Source organism: Bidens hawaiensis, unplaced genomic scaffold (genome assembly GCF_021521415.1).
Source record: "Bidens hawaiensis isolate Kalapana, Puna unplaced genomic scaffold, B.hawaiensis_p1.1 tig00029390_1, whole genome shotgun sequence".
Lineage (NCBI taxonomy): Eukaryota > Viridiplantae > Streptophyta > Magnoliopsida > Asterales > Asteraceae > Bidens > Bidens hawaiensis.
This window is the reverse complement of record NW_027494874.1, coordinates 119847-137106: the sequence shown is the minus strand read 5'-3', so window position 1 is coordinate 137106 and position 17260 is coordinate 119847. Positions and strand designations below refer to the sequence as shown.

General features: G+C 33.5%; 4 protein-coding genes across 4 annotated transcripts; 3 read left to right on the top strand and 1 right to left on the bottom strand.

Moving 5' to 3' along the window:
- Positions 1-2053: 2053 nt before the first annotated feature.
- LOC143578911 (uncharacterized) lies at positions 2054-4985 on the top strand. The gene is made up of 3 exons (XM_077062361.1): positions 2054-2775; positions 2894-3534; positions 3631-4985. The coding sequence occupies exons 1-3, from the start codon at positions 2054-2056 to the stop codon at positions 4983-4985; spliced, it is 2718 nt and encodes a 905-aa protein (XP_076918476.1).
- A 12-nt stretch (positions 4986-4997) lies between these two features.
- On the top strand, positions 4998-6044 carry LOC143578910 (uncharacterized). The gene has a single exon (XM_077062360.1). The coding sequence runs from the start codon at positions 4998-5000 to the stop codon at positions 6042-6044; it is 1047 nt and encodes a 348-aa protein (XP_076918475.1).
- A 2549-nt stretch (positions 6045-8593) lies between these two features.
- On the bottom strand, positions 8594-10985 carry LOC143578900 (uncharacterized). The gene is made up of 11 exons (XM_077062353.1): positions 10959-10985; positions 10598-10861; positions 10438-10493; positions 10190-10317; positions 10031-10115; positions 9876-9942; positions 9545-9726; positions 9337-9457; positions 9086-9220; positions 8902-8970; positions 8594-8818 (listed from the first exon to the last, which is right to left on the bottom strand). The coding sequence occupies exons 1-11, from the start codon at positions 10983-10985 to the stop codon at positions 8594-8596; spliced, it is 1359 nt and encodes a 452-aa protein (XP_076918468.1).
- Positions 10986-14244: 3259 nt separating this feature from the next.
- Positions 14245-17236, top strand: LOC143578918 (26S proteasome non-ATPase regulatory subunit 14 homolog). Its single transcript, XM_077062367.1, has 6 exons — positions 14245-14449; positions 14552-14729; positions 15422-15503; positions 15592-15768; positions 15853-16020; positions 16934-17236. Exons 1-6 carry the CDS (start codon positions 14317-14319, stop codon positions 17123-17125), a joined length of 930 nt encoding a protein of 309 aa, XP_076918482.1. The 5' UTR covers positions 14245-14316; the 3' UTR covers positions 17126-17236.
- Positions 17237-17260: the final 24 nt, after the last annotated feature.

The window sequence follows — 17260 nt, the reverse complement described above, 5'->3', positions numbered from 1 at the left end:
GGAGACTGAGTTGTCAATTAGTCAGGTCTGGCATTGTCATTATTCACACCTGTCATTTGAAATTATAGGTGTCAAGAAGACACTTACCATTTCAAATAGCATATGTATGTCAAAATGTATTTTGACATATAGGGGTAAACTACTTTTGGTAATCGTCAACCGCCAGTCAAACTGGCGGATCATAAAAACCGACATCCGCAATTTCAAATGACGGGAGACAGAAAAAATGTATCAGATCCGCCATTTGAAATGACGGAACACCGGATTATTATCCAACTCATTAGACAAAAACTGACAAGGTCTATGTATAATCTGAGATACGAAACTCCTAAAGACCATCACCAACCTCTCTCTCATTCTAGAAATTATTTCACACTTTAATAAATTTTCATTTCAATTCATTTCAAAAAAAATTTCAATGGTGTTATGGTGAAAAGTGAAAACTTTTGTTAATATCTTCTAACGAATATGTACACTGTGATTACAATTTGTTACCACAACGTGTTGTTTAATTGTTAGCTTGATTCCATCAACATTTAGTTATTGGATTTTGTATCGATATTAAACTAAACATTTTAAGGTTAGGAATTGAAATTTATCAAAAAGGTTTGAAAGTTAAAAAAAAAAAACTTAAAACAAAAGAATGTGAACTTGTAATTTATAAATAAACAATTATGTCTTACTGTATGCTGTTACTGCTGTTTGAGTGTTTGTACCTTGGTTTTCTTAGTTTATCATTTACCACATAATTACATCTCCATGTAATGATTCTTTATTAGCGTATTCCACATCGTGTTTCTCTTTCACAGGTGATGCTGGTAGGAAAGGGGGCTGTGATATTGAGTTTGCAATTGCTAGGTACGTTTGTTGTCTCTCACTTTTGGCTTTCGTTTGTGGTTGCGATATAGGCTGTTGTGTTTTATGTGTATGTGTTGTTTCTTCTATGGTTTAAATTTTACTTTACTTATCATGTAAGCTGTTTGTTGAAAGCTTAGTTGTCTTTCTGGTATGAATTGTTGTTTAACAAGGACGAAATGGTTTGCCTATCTAATATGCATGCCAGGTGTTTGATGAAATGCTTGAGAGATATTTGTTTTGTTGAATGTCCCAAATTTTAACGGTTTGATTCACAATTGATCAACCAAACCATTAAGACTAGAAATCGGACGCTCATTATATATTAGTCTTTGTTTACAACCCACTATAGTTTATCCGCCCACCTTATATAGGATTAGTTTTACCCATTTTTCAGCTATCATATTATAAAAATCACTACTTTAAACATAAGTCATTTAAATTATTTTTGCTATGTTTTAAATATATCTAAACTTCTTGCACGCACAAACCCAACTATTGATTATATAGTTTATACAAATATAATTATTTATACACAAAATATCTAACTAAAAAAAATTCGGTTTGGTTCTACGGTCGGTTTTAGTTTCTCACTTTCGGTCGGTTGGTGTCAAATGATTTAAACCATTGTGAACAGTTTACTAGCATAACTTTAGTTTCGTAATGATCATTCGTTCTCTGTATGCTGCTCTCTGGTTCAAACTAAAAGGGCCATCTATATTTATGTTAAATGAACGTTTAGAAACTACCAAGGTGGTTTTGTTAGTATAATTAGAATATGGTTATAGGCATGTGTTTTAAAACTGTGTTTTGCTTGATTTTGTATACATTTCCAGATGTGTTATATATTTAGCCGTCTTGCACCTTTACTTCTCGCTCTTTAGATAGTAGATAATTATTTCTTTCTCATTTGCTGATAAAGTTTTTTCTCATTGCCAAACGTTACAGTTTTCGAGCATCTCCTGGTTGTAACACAAGAAGGTTGGCCACATTGTCATCTAAGGTTTGTCTTTTGTAACTGTTTCTTATTGTTCATCCACTCTTCATATGTAGATATTAGGCAACTGTTCTGTAATGTGTTTTCTTAATTTTCTTTAAGGTGTTGGTTTTTGTAAAAAAAGAATTATTTTACGCACCTCTTTAAAACCTTGCTCGCTTTTCACATTTTTTATTGACAAAAAAAAATTATCGTATAAACATGTCACAACGTAAACGACAACGTTTTAATTCTCAAACACCCGCTACTGCTACTTCATCATCAATGGCAACTGACAACATTAGGTGTGAGTCATCTATTGCTGCAGCCCGCCGGTCGGCTGCTGTATGTTGTTCGGATGTTGTGTCACCTTTCTATATAGACAATGGGGACTGTGACCAAGTTTGTGGCCATTGCGGTGCTCTCTTCTGGTATGACGAACGGATTGTATCCAAATCTTCCCGTCAAAATGTTAAATACAATCAATGTTGTAAAGGTGGTACCGTTGCTCTACCACTTCCTAGAAAACCTTATGTCACAGTCGTTCATTTTTTCCAACAGTCTGAATTCATGTCAAACATTAGGGCTTACAACTCTGCTTTCTCTATGACATCTTTTGGTGCTAAGGTTGATAACAATATTAACCGAGGTTCAGGTCCTTATGTTTTCAAGATATCTGGTCAGATTCATCATTGGCTAGGTTCTCTTTGTCCGCCTCTTGGCGAAAGACCACGTTTCTTGCAAATGTATGTTTATGACACTGAAAACGAAATCTCCAATAGACTTCATGCTTTTAGTAATGAGAGTCAGTCTCAACTCAATGCCGAAACTGTAAGTTTGTTGGTCAATGTACTTGAAAAATGCAACGACTTGGTCAAACTTTTCCGAACAGCGAGGGATCTGATATCCACTGTTGAGACACCCAATTTTGGTGTCTCTTTATGGTTCTGATAGGCTTTGTTCATATAATCTGCCAACCGGCGGCACACTTGGGGCCATTATTTCTGATGGTGACCAAACATGTCATCAATATGACATTGTTATTCGACATAAAAATGACAGGGTGCAACAGATAAACAAGCAACACCCATCATACATGTCTTTACAATATCCATTGCTTTTCCCGTATGGTGATAGTGGATGGTCACCAAATCTTTCTTTACGTGTTCCTGAGGGCAATTGGGAGAGACGACTTACTATCAACATGTACTATAGCTATGTGCTTCATGACAGGAGTAATGTGTACACGTTACCTTTAAGAGGCGGTCGTCTTACGCAGCAGTGCATTGTTGACGCTTATGTATGTATTGAAGAAAATCGGCTAGACTACATAAGACACAACCAAAGAATTTTCCGTACTGAATTACTTCAAGGTATTCATGATGCGGTACAGCGTAGTGACACCGAAGGTCGAGACATTGGTAAGCGAACATACTTGCCATCTTCATTTACTGGCGGACCACGCTATATGTACAAGCATTATCAAGATGCATTAGCTATTTGTAGAGTACATGGTATCCCGCAATACTTCATTACTTTTACATGTAATGTTAAGTGGCCAGAAATTCAAAGATTCATGTCGAAATTTCCCACACTAAAAGCACAAGATCGCCCCGACATCATTGCTAGAGTCTTTCAAATGAAAGTTAAGTCCCTCATCAAATTCCTAAAGACAAAAAGACCTTTTGGTGAGGTTGTTGCAGGTTCGTTGCTACTTACACCCTGTGTTTAGTATAAAGTTGTCTACCTCATCGATGATGTAGTGATCTTACACCATCTCTGTTTTCCGGATATCACAGATGTGTACACGATTGAATTTCAGAAAAGAGGTCTTCCGCACTGCCACTTACTTCTGTGGGTAGCTCATGCTTACAAGATCAAAGACGCATGTGTTGTTGACAAATACATATCTGCACAAATTCCTGACCCTTCTATTGACCCTCAGCTGTATCAGATTGTCACTGATCTTATGATACATGGTCCATGCGGTTTACTAAAGCCGACATCACCGTGTATGTCATCAGGCAAGTGCTCCAAAGGTTTTCCTAAACCGTACCGACAAGAAACATCATTTGATAGCAACGGTTACGTACATTATAAACGCCAATCAGATGGTTTTACCGTCCTCAAAGGTTGTCTAAAATTGGATGACGGATTCGTTGTTCCATACAACCGTACTCTTTCTTTGCATTTCATGGCTCACATCAATGTTGAATATTGTGGTTGGAGCATGCTTATCAAGTATCTTTTCAAATACATTTCAAAGGGTGCTGATCGTGTTCGCTACACCATAACAAGTTCACAATGTCTGACAGATGCTTCACAACAACAACAACAGCCACATCTTAATGAGATTCAAAATTTTCTTGATGGTCGTTTCATATGCCCACACGAGGCATGTTGGAGGATTCTCAATTTTCATATTCATGAGAGAAACCCAGCTGTTCAATCCCTCGTTGTTCATTTAGAGAATATGCAGAACATTACTTTTAGGGACAATGATCTCCTACATAATGTTTCGTCCAACACTTTCAACAGGCGCACCACGCTGACAGAGTGGCTTAGTAACAACAAATATGACAGCACTGGACGTCACCTAAGATACATAGACTATCTTGCAGAGTACTCATGGAATTTGCAATCAAGATCCTGGGTAAGAAGAACGTTAAACACTCAACCCACAATTGGGAGACTCATTTACATACACCCAAGTTGCGGCGAGACTTTCTACTTGCGTATGCTATTAGGATACCAAAAAGGATGTCAATCTTACCATTGCATACGTACAGTTAATGGTCGGCCCTATCCAACATTTCGTGCATCATGTGAAGTTCTTGGGCTGCTAGGAGACGACAGAGAATGGTCATCCGCAATAGAAGAAGCATCATGTTGGGCTTCTGCATCAGAGCTGCGTACCCTTTTCACACATATGCTTTTGTATTGTGATATCTCAAACCCCGTTGAACTTTGGAACAAACATTGGAGAAAAATGGGAGACGACGGTCAACGCACATACGGCATTGTAAACGAAGACGACCTAAGCCAATACGTCCTATATCAGCTGGAATTTCTACTAAAGTCAACTCCTTCAGGAAAATCATTGAAAGAATATGGTCTGCCAATGCCAAATGCTAACATGTTAGAACGTCTTTGAAACAAACTTCTGATGGACGAAAAAAACTATGACAGAGATGCCTTGGCTACCGAATATATGTCTTCTTTACGGCAACTTAATCAACAACAACGGTTGATATATGATTGTGTCATGCTTGCTATATCATCAGATCAACAGGCGTTATGCTTTGTATATGGCCATGGCGGAACGGGCAGAACATTCTTATGGACAACAATTATTGCTGCCCTACGTTCAACAGGGAAAATTGTTTTGGCTGTTGCTGCTTCTGGTATCGCCTCATTATTACTGCCTTCAGGAAGGACAACCCACTCTCGGTTTAAAATCCCATTAGACTTGACAGATCAATCAACATGTAACATAAAAAAGAACACACAACTTGCACAACTGATGCACGAGACATCACTCATCATATGGGACGAGGCCCCTATGAATGACAGAAAGTGTTTTGAGACACTAGACAGGTCACTTAAAGACCTATTCAACAATACTCAACCATTTGGTGGCAGATCCGTATTACTTGGTGGCGATTTCAGGCAAACATTACCTATAATACCTAACGAACCAAAGACAACTATAGTGGCATCGTCATTGCCAAGGTCTCACTTGTGGCCACATTTCCACGTCTACAAGCTGACAGAGAACATGCGACTTCATAGACCAAACTTGACTACTGAACAAAAGAATGTCATCTCATCTTTTTCGTCATGGTTGGTTGCCATAGGAGACGGAAATATTGGAACCCCTGATCCCGCTGAACCAGAAAGTACCAAAACTGTTGAAATTCCTACCCAATATCTGGTACCCAACAATGAAAATGCATTAAAGGACCTAATCAAATTTATCTATGACGATGACATCTTACATAACCCATCAGCCGCAACATTATCATCCAAGTCTATCGTTTGTCCGAAAAACGAAACAGTACATCACCTAAACACATTCATACTCAATATAACTCCAGGAGCAACTAAAAAATACATCAGCAGCGACTCAATTGTTGCGCATCCAGGTGACCACAATGACAATGAATCCCTATACCCTGTTGAGTATCTAAACCTACTGGATATTAAGAGTTAACCGCCACACATCCTAGAACTAAAAGTTGGCGCGCCAATAATACTTCTTAGGAACCTAAATCCTCTTGAAGGCTTATGTAATGGCACAAGACTGATCATCACACAACTGCTGCCAACAATAGTAGAGGCTCGCATTATGACAGGAAAGTTCATAGGCCGTCGCGTCTACCTTCCTAGGATAACACTTACTCATAAAGATAAAGAATTACCATTCGAAATGAAACGAAAACAATACCCGATTAGACTTTGCTACGCAATGACGATAAACAAGAGCCAAGGACAATCACTAGACAAAATAGGCGTGTGCCTACCACATCCAGTGTTTGCACACAGACAGCTATACGTGGCATTGTCAAGGGCAACATCACCACAGTCATTAAAAATTTTGATTGTTCCACAAGCCAATGAAGAGCCTCAAATCACCAAAAACGTTGTGTATTCCGACTTCCTAGATGAAATAAAGGCCACATGCAACTAACAACATAAACTGTTTAATAATGGCCATAGGTATACTCATAATATCTAGACCCCAAATCCAAGAAACCTAAGGAACAAACACCAGGTACCAAGATTCATATAAAATCATCTGTAATATGATGTTCACCTTCATCACATTAGATTATGGGCAGGATTCTTTTGTCTTTAGGATACAATTTATAATATTTGATGACATTATGCTTTATGCTTTTGGATAATGATCGGGATTTTCGTATGAACAGATTGTAACAGGTCTTCTGTTGCTACTGATTCTTGGTTACCGGCAGCCAAGTTGTTTACGGTACGTCGTTATATGTAGTTTGTTTTATTAGTCACATGTGTAGTTATAATTAATGTTATGTAACTTTTACTTTTGCATTAATAATTGAGTTACGAGAACGATCTAATGTGTTGATACATGTAGCTATGCCATCAATTTAGAGATTCACAATTAGATACAGGTTAGTTTGATTGAAAAATTAACCTGCCCCCCCCCCCCCCTCAAATATGATGTCAAGGGCATTTTTGTTAAATCTACTTAAAGAAAGATTCGGTTATTAATTTATTATTATCGCGTAATGTATCTGGTCAAGTTGGGCTGGGTAGTTGTCTATAGGAGCGAATATGAACGTTTTTATAGTTTTGGTTTGTTTATTTTGAAGAGATTTTTGTCAAATCTACTTAAGCTGGGCTGGGTAGTTATCGATAGGTGCGAATATGAACGTTTTTATACTTTTGGTTTGTCTATTTTTAAGAGGTTAGGCTGTTTGGTGATTGGTTAATATTGGTGAACCTGGGTTTAGAAAGTATGAAGTTATGTTATTTTGATTTTAGAAAGTATGGATTTATGTTATTTCGAGTTGTTTTTAAATATATCCTTTTCCTGCAAATTGTGGTAACATACCTAACCAATTTATAAAATGACAGATCTAGAAGAAAAAACTCAAAACATGCAATGAACAACATGGAGACACAAGCTTTTTTGGGAATATCACAACCAAATACATACTCAGCAACACAAGGACATATCTTTTTGCAATGTACGCTGACTTAGAATGGTAGTAATATCATATGGTATGTGAACGCAGAAACCATAACTAGCATGTAGAAGTGAAATATATGTTTTGGATATTAACTACCATGTATGTACATGTAACATATATTAGCAACACTAATATGGACCGAACATAATACATTTGTACCCCCAACATCCACCCGGCAACCCAGCTACGCCGCAACGCGGCGGGTGACACAACTAGTTTATAATGAATTTGGATGACAAAATAATCATATCAAAATTGGAATCTGTTAATGCGCTCACCACCTATTAAAGTACGTTTGCTGGACGGACATCGCCCCACACCACTACCAACTTAGAAACCATCGCCACAGCCACCTACTAGTTGCCACCGCCACTACCAACTTAGAAACCATCGCCACAACCACCTACTGGTTGCCCCCGCCATCAAATCAATCAACATCTATAAATTACCAAGTCAGTGTCACTGTCAACACCGGTTTTTGACACAAATATTGATGTCTCCTCCGCCATCAATGATAGTGGATTGACAAGACCGTGGGCAACCACAACAGGGTAGTCTAGGTGGCATGTGGCAGATGTGACATTGTGTTATTAATTGTTAGAGATTCTATTTTTATAGAATTCCTTTACATGATACAATTTGAGTAAATAATTAGGTTAAAACCCGTGTCACACACGGGTTTGATTAAAAAAAAATTTATAAAACATATTAACCAAACTTAGCATAAACCTTTGAAAAGCATATTAAAAATTTAAATATTGAAAGTAGAAACCATTAATTTAAAATGTTAATTATAACCAATTAATTGTCAAACCAACAAATCTAACATAATAATAATGATAATAAGTTAAAATCTAACAACGTAAATGAACCCAATGTCAAAGCATTAAACCATTAAAAAAGTCTTAAATGTCAAAGCAACCAAACATGAAAAAAAATCCACAAACACAAATGTATTTACCGGAAAATCATGACCGGCAACCTCAAAAACAAAAGAAACACAAATATTGTTTTAAAAGTGACATCATATCTATTTTTCCTTTTTTGGAATCAATAGATTCTTGTTATCTCCAGAATTGTTACGCAAAACATGTTTTTCGTTGGATTTGGTACTTGAATTTGCAACAGGAGGATCGTCAACGTCATAGATATCTCCAAGTTTTCTCTTTAAATTGGATGGTGGAGAACTCGGACGGTTTTTGTCATCATTTGAAATTGGAGTTATGCTATTCTCACCGGTAAATGATAAAATTTCCTTGAAAAGAATTTGATAAGAAAGATGTTATGATTGGTGCATATGTTAGATATGAAGATATTTAATAGGTTAAAAATATTTACCTTGTTAATGACCGTGTCTTCGGATTGACAATCTCCGCTGCTAAGCTGATTTTGTTCAGAAATCTCTGGCTGCATAAATATATTAAAAAAAGTAAAACTATAAATTTAAAAACATAATCGTGCTGAGTTTATAAAAATAAACTGAATACCTTGTCATTGATAATTTTTTTTCCAAAGAGTTCACAATGATTGGATCTTCAGAAAACTTTGTAATATTGAAATTCATTGCATTTTTCACAATATTGTATTCCTTCACGTCAATTTTAAAAGTATATTTTTTTTGAAGTAAAGTGTTAAAGATACTTGGTACATCAAATCCCTGCAAAATTAATAATAAAAAAGTTGATGTTAATAAAATAATAACAATAACAACAATAATAATAATAATAGACATTTAATTAATAATTAAGAAGATGTTAATAAGTATATACTTACACCGTTGTTTTCCTCTACCAATTTTTCTGCGGTTACATTTAATATTTTATAAGCATTCCTGTCCCATAATGTTAATGAAACAGTACCGCTAGTGTCTTGAACACGAATATGGATCCTAAATCTGTATAAGATAAATTATAAGATAACTAACACAAAAGTATAACAAAAAAAATTTAAATTAAAAAATTGAATAGTATATGAAAAATACTTGGAAACCGGCAATAATTCCGTTCCTTTACATCCTTCATTCGGACACTCGTACAGATCGTCAGTGTCAGACGGAGTTTCTTTGTTAGTCAATGATTTTGAACATCTCGGGCAACCAAAATAATGCCACTCTTGAACTGGTGGAATGTGCACAATGGTGGCAAGGATAACAACTGATTTTATCTGTTTAAAAAGTATTATAAAAATTTAAATAATTTATATAAAAATGTGTGTGTATTTGTATCTTTGGATAAAAGAAATGGAAATAATAACAAACGCTCTATCTCTACTATTAAATTAAATGTTGTTCGTTGTAGGAAATCCTCAATCACCGTGAAAACGGAGGATGATGAAATTGAACGTTGACTTGACGAAGAAAGTGCACTTCCTTGTTCAATCCTGATTAAAAATTAAAAATTAGAAATAAATAAAAAAAGATTGTAGTGGCAGAAAAGCAAAAAAATTAAAAAAAAATTGGTGATATTACCTTTTTTTAAAACCATTAATAGCAGGAATGTCTTTATCGATAAAAAGCTTAGACACATAGTAGTTGTTGGAGACCCCAGGTTCACCTAAATATAACAAATTTTAAAAATGAATTAAAATTATAATAATATTTTTAAAATTAAATGTTATATAAACTTACTCTTAAAATAAGTGAACTTGCCCAACTGCAATACGATAACAACATTGTAAGCATCAGGGTATTGGGTGATATATGTGTCCATTTGTTTTGCATAATCACCAAAAAGAGTTACCTTAATTGACCGATTACTGTAGAAGTTATAAATTAAATATGATTATCATAGGAAAATAAAAATGAAAATAAAAATATAAATAAAAATGTAATACGGATACTCACAAATCGTCTTTAACTATTAAAGTCATTTTTACGTCATTAGGACCTTTATTTCCAAAAGAAGCAATGGGCGTCTAGTGAGTAACGAAACCTATAATATCTATTTAGAAAAAAAAATTAATAATCACAAGTATTTGTATGGAATTAAATAACAATTTGAGTTCACTTTAATTAAAAAAATAGTTACTAACCTACTGTCTGATGTTGATCAAATTTGTTTGCATTCACATCCGCAAAGCTTTCAAAAGAGAATGTAAACGGCTCTCCAATAAAATCATCGACCAAAACCATTTGAGTAGATAAATTAAAACTTATTTTATGTGGGCAGCCAAGTATCCTTTGGTTAAGCTTAAGGTCTGCAAGGACCGTATTTGTAATCAACAAAGTTTCGTTAAGTTTAACTTTGATCCCGAACTTCAAGAAGATTTTTGTAAGCATGCTAGCCCTCATTTTATTACCCTAAAAAATCAGAGAAATAATTATAAGTTAGTAAAAACAAACATTCTTAATTATAATATAACATAATATTAAGTGAACAATAAGATGTGTAAAGTACCTTCTCATCAACTAATACCATTTCCATGGTCCATAAGTCATGTGGGGCTTGGGGTTTCTGTTTTCCCAAAGCCTAATGATTCTCACTTTAATAGTTGAATATTCTTTTGAATTGTTAAGTTCACTCAAATAAGTTATTTTGTTGTCACCCAGCACGCTGAAAAGAATAGATTTATAATATAATTCAAAAATTGATAATTATGATGAATAACAAAATGTTATTTAAATAATATAAATATGAAAGAAATGATTAAAGATTAAATTGACAAAAAACTGAGCTGTTATCTTAGGATGAAGTAACAACAGCTTTTGAAGAAGACATAATGATGTTTTGATGGTAAGTTCTGCTGAGAATGAAAATGAAAATGGAGAGTTAAAATATCAAATGATAAGAATCGTTAATATACAGGTTAGTTGAAAATTTTAAAAAAATTTAGTAATTGAAGATAATATGTAGTTTTAAATTTTGAAATTTGAAATTATATGGATTATGTTAAAATTTAAAAAGTTTAAAATTCGTTCGTATGTTGTTATTAGTATTAACAAACTTTGAAAATTTTGAAATAAAAATAAAATGGTAATTAAAGATAATACGTATTTTTAAATTTCGAATTTTGAAATTATATGGATTAGGTAAAAATTTTAAAATTCGTTTATTATGTTATTAGTTTGTTAAATAAATAACAATTATAGTATTTCAATGAATATATTTAAAAAAGAATTTTAAATATAAATTAAGATGATTTTCTGTTTAAAAGTGTTTTTTAAAAAATCTAATCATATTCCAGATTGTACTGTTATACTACTTTTATTTTAAAAGTTATAATATATTTTTTAGTACAAAATAAGTTTTTAAAACCTTTACGCAATCTTTTCAAAAGTAAGATTATAACATATTGTAGAATTTATTATTTCATTCTTTATTATTACTATACTGTAATTGATATAATAATAATAATAATAATAATATTAAAATTTATCATTGTGTAAATTGTATTTCAATGATCAATAATATAAACAAAAATCGTTTGAACATTTAAAACAATATATTTCATTATTTTTTTATAATCATATAAGGTTAAAATAATAAAAATGAAATTGAATAACATTGAATAAATACAAATATGTGATTAAAGTAATTGTAGTAACTGTTATGAAAGAATTAATATGATACCTGAAGTAGGTTCCATAGGCAAGGTAGTTCATATATGAGAAAAAAGACATAATTTATTCCCTCCTTTGACATGGCTTAAGACAAAAAAATGAATAAATAAAGTTAATAACAAAACCGAAATTAAACCCAAACGATAAATAAATAAGGGTTCGATTCTCTCTTTTCCTTACAAATATCTAAAGTAAAAAAAAAATATAATAGTGATTTTAAAATGAATAATATTTAAAAAATAAATAAACAAAAATTTGACTTACATTTTTTGGTCAATCTTTGTTGTGATATTTGATGTGTAGAGGCTAAATTTTCATTGGTGATGCCTATATAAATAAACAGTATTAGTATTATGTAGAGACATCATATTGTTACCATTGAAGGATATCGTACCCTTAAAAACGGTAAAAGTCCACAAATGATACTGATAAATGAAGTAAGAATAAAATAAATTATAACCTGAATCACTTGTTTGATTGTTGTACATATCGAGGGCGTTATGATCTGAATTCGTAGTAGCTGCGTAGTCTCTCATTGAATTGTACATACATAATGAAATAAATAATAAGTAAGGAGTTAAAAGTGTTAGTGCATGAAAAATAGAATCGAACAACATAATAAAAAAATTACTGATACATGATCTGGCAAATAATTGAGATAACACTTTGAATCGACCAAGAATAATCAAAAAATTAAAACTGTTTATTGTAAACAGGTTGGTTCAATCTAAATTAAGCAGTTATCAAGAATTACTTTTATTTATCCAAATACTGATAGTATACCTCCTGAGCCAATTGGAGGAGCATGATGAAGAACCAAATTATACAACAATTACTTGTATGCATTTAATAGTAAAATCAAAATCAAAGTTACCCTTACCCAAAAGCAATATAAAGGTCAGAGCGAAAAACAAACAAAATCTGATGTATCAGCAGTTCACCCTTAAAACATTATGGAACTAAAATCCAACTTTTTGAATTCTACTGTATACATTTAATATTAAAATGAACATCAAATGTGATCTTTAAGGGTGCAATTTTTTTAACACGATAAGAAAAAGAATGAATTTGTTTAGAACTTACCCTTACCCTAAAGCAATATAAAGGTCAGATTATCGAATACAATTCACCAACAAAACAAAACTTAATAGAATGGCCTAAGCGATAAACTAACAAAATCTTATTATAGATTAAACCATATAAAATGACCAGAAAACCTTTTAAGTAGATGACAAAGAAAATCAAGTTCATTTAGGCATCTTATCAAACAGTTGGAGTGCATATTGAATTATAATTATAATTACTTATACAATCAATTAAACTTCACATGACAGTTTAATGATATTCAATCGATCAAACAGTTTAATTATACAATCATATAACTCACATTGATCTGGATAAGTGATTATAATTATATAAATGATCTGGATGTGAATTGATAAATCAAAGTTACCTGCAATGTTAAAGATGAATTAATGGGTTGTTAAACCCACGTGAAGCTAAGGTGAAGGGAAGATCTGGAAGTTGAATTTTTTGAATTTAATCTAATTAAGAATGGAGGAAATTTTGACTTGGTTGTTAAACCACGTGTTTTTTGAATGTATGGATGATGATTTATAATGAATTAAATTAAATTAAAATAACAAATAATTACAATTTGCCATGTGACATTTTAAAGGATTCTGGTTAAATATAAAAGTTTTGTTGATTTGAAATCCACTCTTTTATTAGTAAGAGAGATTTCAATTCCAATATTATTTCCCCTCTCAATCAAACACATCATAAATAAACCTAAGATTACAATTTCAACAAATTTTGTAAACCAGACATATTATAGAATAAAACTGAGACTCTAATTCAGTAAAATTTTATGTAGTAAACAAACTCAGAATTTCGCTTACAATCTTACTCATCGTCCAAAACCAAGATCAACAAAGACTCAAAATTGATAAATAGTTAAGTAAAAAACGTTACTACAAAGAATTTTGAAAGCTAGAATAACATTTTGATAAAACTTGTTTTTAAAGTAAAGAAAATAATAATAAGGTGCAAATTGTAAAATTGAGAAAGTTGAGTGACCTATTTAAACAACCCCTTAAGGCCTTAATAATATATCAAAACACATAGAAACCTTTGTATTTGTGCCATTGTTCTCTTGCTGCCAAAGAAACCTCAAACCACTTGATCGGAAGCTAATGGAACGCATACAGAGGATGTTCGGCGGAGCCGGAGACGCGTTAAGTCACCCGCCACTGGACTCACCGACTCTCGATACCTCAGAGCAAGTCTACATCTCATCACTAGCTCTTCTCAAGATGCTTAAACACGGTAAATACCAATTTCTAGGGTTTCAATTTATTATACCCTTTGATGAAATTATTATTATTATTATTATTAGGGTTTAATGAATGGGTTTTGGGTGTTGGTTAGGGAGAGCTGGAGTCCCTATGGAGGTTATGGGATTGATGCTTGGGGAATTTGTGGATGAGTATACCGTTCGTGTCGTCGATGTTTTCGCTATGCCGCAGAGTGGGACCGGTGTTAGTGTTGAAGCTGTTGATCATGTCTTCCAGACTAATATGCTTGATATGCTTAAACAAACTGGAAGGTATATTATAGATACTTTTTCCTTATTTTGTTGTTTGCTTTAAAAAGACTAGTAAAATTAATAGTAATAAACTATGAAAACACAAAATGGTGAGAAGACTATAGTAGTGAAATACATTAATAAGGTAACACACTCTCTTAACATACGCCAAGACTGCGTTAGGGCAACCGAAAGTGTAGGAAAAGCTAAGCTTCCCCTTCTCCTGACATAAACGCTTTATCTCGGCTCTGAACCTGCTAAAGAATCTATTAATATTTTTTAAGCTACGGTCAGTCCAGGCTTGGGTCGCCGGTCCATACCCGTTTGGTATCAGCTCCGATGGGTAAATACCTGATAGATAATGACTGGTATGGATGTGATACTCAAACCGGGACAGGCTATAACTTGAATAATTTTGGATTCTTCATGTGGTTAAGGGCCAGTTAAGATTTTTTTGTTAGGCTAAAATGAGTTGTTTAAAATGTGGCTGATAACTTTTAATGATCCATGTTATCGTTTTTTAGTGCATTTATAGAAATTCCGATTGCCTTTAATGTCGAACTAATAATTATAAAATACTGTTAAATGAGTTGTTAACGCTCTATGGGAACACATTAGTTGCACACTGCAACTTTGTTTCTACGGGTTTTCGTTTTACTTCACAACAATACTTGTATTGTTTAGTTGACTGATATGTCTGTTTGTTTTCACAGACCAGAGATGGTGGTTGGCTGGTACCATTCTCATCCTGGATTTGGCTGTTGGTTATCTGGAGTTGACATCAACACACAACAAGTTCTGCATTAACTTTCTGTTATTTATTATCCTATCGATTATCAATCATATGAAATGTAACTTACTTGGTATCATTATTGAATTGCAGAGTTTTGAAGCTCTGAATCAAAGAGCTGTTGCAGTGGTGGTGGATCCAATCCAGAGTGTCAAAGGAAAAGTTGTAATTGACGCGTTCCGCCTTATTAACCCTCAAACCATGATGCTTGGTCAAGAACCACGCCAAACAACTTCAAACCTTGGTCATCTCAACAAACCATCGATCCAAGTGAGTCTTTATAAGTTGTAACATATCTCAACCTTTGATAAATTGAGGATGATCTAGTGATATTTATTGATATTTGTTTTGCAGGCTTTGATCCATGGTTTGAACAGGCACTACTATTCAATTGCTATTAATTACAGGAAGAATGAACTTGAAGAGAAGATGCTATTGAATCTTCATAAGAAGAAGTGGACTGATGGACTGAAACTTGAACGGTTTGACACCCATTCAAAAACCAACGAGCAGACTGTCCAGGTAAGATCTCAAGTTCACAACCTATGATAGTTGTTACATGTGCCTGTTGAATGTTGATACACACTTGCTTGATAAAATAGTGGTTTAGTTTATGTGGGTACATGTTAGAATCCCCACAAGAAACACAAAATAAAACATGAGAACTTAATCATGATTATACAAAAACTGAGTGTTTAAAGCTTTTGTAATAGTGCATGGTTGCCAATTGTTGGCTTTATCTATGGGTGTAACAAGACGAGCTGAGCTTGAGCTTAGCTTGTTTGATTTATAATGAGCTCGTTTCGAGCTCTATTTTTAAAGCTCGGGAGCAGTTTTTGAAGCTCAAGCCTGCTCATTTATTATTTCTTAATTGATTTATATATATTTATAGTTACTTTTGTATATCTTTTATTATAATATTTATGTATAACACAAAAACATCATATATATTATTTAGTTATCTTTATTCTTTATCATAGTTTATATGATTGTGTTAACATGTTTGAAATAAATTAAATTGTATAAACAATAGGTTCTTTTTGGCTCGCGAGCGTTCGTTAAACAAAACTTAATTTGAGGTTTGAGCTAAAGAAGCTTATTTTTAGGCTCGGTCCCGTTTATTAAACAAGCTTACTTTTAGGCTTGTGTTCGTTTACTAGACAAACTTATTTTTAGGCTCAAGCTGGTTTAAGCTCGATTCGAGCTTTTAGCCAATCTGGACTAGCTCACGAGCGGCTTGGCTCGTGAGAGATGACTTGAACCACTTTTTATGCCTTGTGGAATAATCAAATATGATTGCAAAAGCTGTAATTATGTAATAGTTACATATTTTGTTAAATGAAATGACCCAGATAACTTGTTGGGCCCGCCCATATGACCCGTTAAGAGATAAGAATATTAGCATAATCTTAATTGGGTTGTTTACGTGTTACAGGAGATGTTGAGTCTCGCTATCAAATATAACAAAGCAGTTCAGGAAGAGGACAAATTGTCTCCAGAGAAGTTAGCTATTGCAAATGTGGGAAGACAAGATGCAAAGAAACATCTTGAAGAGCATGTCTCGAATCTAATGTCATCCAATATTATTCAGACCCTTGGTACGATGCTCGACACCGTCTCGTTCTAGATTCTAGTCTGTAATTTCTGTTTTGGCATTCTGATTAACCATTTTACTATTGTAAGCGATTTGAGGGGAAAACGTTTTTTTTTTATCATGATCTTGATGTTCGGCCCACCTTGTCATTAGTTTTCACATGTTCAA

What these genes read in the sequence shown, in the direction of transcription:
- LOC143578918 (XM_077062367.1), top strand. Translation starts at nt 14,317, where the DNA reads ATGGAACGCATACAGAGGATGTTCGGCGGAGCCGGAGACGCGTTAAGT. An exon ending in TCAACAAACCATCGATCCAA is followed by an intron (nt 15,769 to 15,852) that starts GTGAGTCTTTAT and finishes TTTGTTTTGCAG; the next exon opens with GCTTTGATCCATGGTTTGAA. An exon ending in CCAACGAGCAGACTGTCCAG is followed by an intron (nt 16,021 to 16,933) that starts GTAAGATCTCAA and finishes TACGTGTTACAG; the next exon opens with GAGATGTTGAGTCTCGCTAT.
- LOC143578900 (XM_077062353.1), bottom strand. Translation starts at nt 10,985, where the DNA reads ATGGAAATGGTATTAGTTGATGAGAAG. An exon ending in CATCATCCTCCGTTTTCACG is followed by an intron (nt 9,727 to 9,875) that starts GTGATTGAGGAT and finishes CTTTTTAAACAG; the next exon opens with ATAAAATCAGTTGTTATCCT. An exon ending in TTTCTGAAGATCCAATCATT is followed by an intron (nt 8,971 to 9,085) that starts GTGAACTCTTTG and finishes ATATTTATGCAG; the next exon opens with CCAGAGATTTCTGAACAAAA.
- LOC143578910 (XM_077062360.1), top strand. Translation starts at nt 4,998, where the DNA reads ATGGACGAAAAAAACTATGACAGAGATGCCTTGGCTACCGAATATATG.
- LOC143578911 (XM_077062361.1), top strand. Translation starts at nt 2,054, where the DNA reads ATGTCACAACGTAAACGACAACGTTTTAATTCTCAAACACCCGCTACT. An exon ending in AATTTTGGTGTCTCTTTATG is followed by an intron (nt 2,776 to 2,893) that starts GTTCTGATAGGC and finishes TAAAAATGACAG; the next exon opens with GGTGCAACAGATAAACAAGC. An exon ending in TTTTGGTGAGGTTGTTGCAG is followed by an intron (nt 3,535 to 3,630) that starts GTTCGTTGCTAC and finishes CGGATATCACAG; the next exon opens with ATGTGTACACGATTGAATTT.